This window comes from Amphimedon queenslandica, unplaced genomic scaffold (genome assembly GCF_000090795.2).
Source record: "Amphimedon queenslandica unplaced genomic scaffold, v1.1 AMPQUscaffold_13019, whole genome shotgun sequence".
Lineage (NCBI taxonomy): Eukaryota > Metazoa > Porifera > Demospongiae > Haplosclerida > Niphatidae > Amphimedon > Amphimedon queenslandica.
This window is the reverse complement of record NW_003546745.1, coordinates 65,667-68,268: the sequence shown is the minus strand read 5'-3', so window position 1 is coordinate 68,268 and position 2,602 is coordinate 65,667. Positions and strand designations below refer to the sequence as shown.

General features: G+C 33.4%; 1 protein-coding gene across 1 annotated transcript; it reads left to right on the top strand.

The window, feature by feature from the left end:
• The first annotated feature begins 38 nt into the window (after window positions 1-38).
• LOC109585719 (CD97 antigen-like) lies at window positions 39-886 on the top strand. The gene is made up of 2 exons (XM_020001848.1): window positions 39-111; window positions 156-886. The coding sequence occupies exons 1-2, from the start codon at window positions 53-55 to the stop codon at window positions 682-684; spliced, it is 588 nt and encodes a 195-aa protein (XP_019857407.1). The 5' UTR covers window positions 39-52; the 3' UTR covers window positions 685-886.
• The last annotated feature ends 1,716 nt before the right edge of the window (window positions 887-2,602 follow it).

Below are 2,602 nucleotides of genomic sequence, written 5' to 3'. Positions count from 1 at the left end.
TAATAGATACAATAATAATACTTTATATTTAGCTATACCTGTTGTTCCAGTTATGATCTTATTGGCAGTTGATAACGGCTACTACATTACAAGTACAAAAAATTCAGAATTGTGAGTGCTTAATAATCTTAGACAATTAGTTATTCCCAATATAGTTGCTTCATTGGTAAAATGGTACCATTGCTGGCAGCGTTCTTGTCACCCATTTTCCTCATCATCATCATTAATACAATTGTGTTCATAATTGTCATTCGAACTACTCTTAAAAATGCCATTAATAGAAAAAAGCGGATGAGCAATTCTTCTCTCTCTGTATCAGAAGTACTAAAGATGTTATTGTCTTTTACTGGTATTATGATCCTCTTTGGTTTAACTTGGGTATCTGCTGCCTTCACTTTCATATCTGAGCCTAGTGTATCTCATACAGTCCAGTTTATATTTGCATTTTGTAATGCATTTCAAGGATTTTTCATTTTTATATTTTTTATTTTGCTCAATAAGGAATATAGGAAACTCTGGAAGGCTCGTTTTGTTCAGTGTTTCCCTAGGGCTACAATTCACAGTTACTACAAGTCTGGACACAGTACCAAGAGCAAGTCAAAAAATGAAAATAATCATGCTATTTCAAATCATGTATCCCTTAATGATAGAAACAAAGAGAAGATGAAAGATACTTCACTGTAAACAGAAAGATTTTTGTAATTAATAGTAGCTTGATATAATAGACAGTTGAGTTTAGTGTGTGCTTTTTTATTTGCCTTATTAGCTGACAGTTCATTATTATTAAATATGATGAGAGAGATGTGAATATGAATCTCAATCATCTCATCTTCTTTCATGAGCTCCTAGAGACATGTTTTGTGTGAGAAATTTGTGTAATTCTGGTTGTGGAAATATAAGCTTGAGTTATTACAGCAATAACAATAATTCTTTGTTCTTACAAAATTAAAAGTAAAATCAGTAGGGAAATGGAATCTAAAAACAATTAAGAATGTATGCTATGCAGGGCTTCCCACAAAGCATTCTAAGTGAGCTAAACAGAACACTACAATACAGTATGTGACATTTGGAGCAACTTTAAAATTCATTTTAAAAATCCAAATTTTTAAAAACTATATTAAAAATACTTAATCATTTACTTTGCTTACATTGTCTTTAACTTGGAACATAAAGTGAGTGAGAAAGTCTCAGTTGGTCTTGATTGGCTACAGCATTAAAGGAAAACATTGAAATACCTTTTTACTTACTGTTAATGTTACCCACGTGCTTTCACGTGGTCCATTAAATCATTAATTTAATGGGCGGAGATTCAAAAATGGCCGCTCTTTTAAACTGCCTTTCTAGCAAGAAAGAAGTGGACCGTGTCATAAAAAGCACTGAAGATAAAGTCCTTGTACTGAGATTTGGAAAGGAAAGTGATTCAACGTGTCTCAAACTAGACGACATTGTTAGTTGAACACTACACCCTGTATCTAACCACAGAAATATCGGAATTTTAAAATAAAAAAATGTATCATGTTGTTTAATTGTTTATCCTTAGCTAGCTAAGAATCAGGAGTTAGTATCGAACATGGCAGTCATATATACAGTGGACAGTGAGTCTGTACCAGTATATATGCAGTATTTTGATATTGTAATGATACCGTCTACCGTGTTCTTCTTCAATGGACAACATATGAAAGTTGATTGGGGGTAAGACTATATTTGTAAATCTTTATTAATTTAAGAAGTAATTGTTAGAATTTTACTGGAAGCTTCTCTATTCCTAAACCTATGATTAGTATATGTATTTTATGTGTATATACATGTATAATGCATGTAAAAATTCTCTCTGAGTAATTTTTGGTGAACTATACTAATGCATGTAGTACAGGGACATTGGACGGATTTTTGAGTAACTTTAAAAATTTGTAAAAAATCCAATTTTGATCGGAATCAACTCAAACTTGCTACACAACATAAGAACATGTATATGTATCAGGAAAAAATATAAAAATGGAAAATTCTCTCCTTTTCATTTTTGGCGAAATTTGACTCGTGACCCTGTACTATAGTACAGGGACGTTGACCTGATTTTTGAGCAACTTTAAAAAATCGTAAAAAATCCAATTTTGATCAGAATCAACTCAAACTTGCTACACAACGTAAGAACATGTATATGTATCAGAAAAAATATAAAAATGGAAAATTCTCTCCTTTTTATTTTTGGCGAAGTTTGACCCGTGACCTAGTCTCGCCACGCCCCTTGCCGCGGAGGAGAGCGGAAGGGTCTGGGGACACTGTGTAGAAAAGTTGTGCACTATGCCAGAATTTCGGGCGTCCCAATCAGATTGCACGAGTCACGTGTAATGTAAATTGTCACGAGAGTGTCATGTGATTTAGTTATACTAAAATGGAGAATTTGGAACTTGTTGTAGAAGAAAGCGTAAGGAAACTGGGCTACAGTAGTATTAGAGATGAACAGAAGCGAGTGATCCTATCTTTTGTCAAGGGAAATGATGTTGTTGCTTGTTTGCCAACCGGTTACGGGAAATCTCTTTGTTATTTTTGTTTGCCATTTGTTTTTGATGAGTTGTACTCAGTGAAAGACTCGACTGATTCG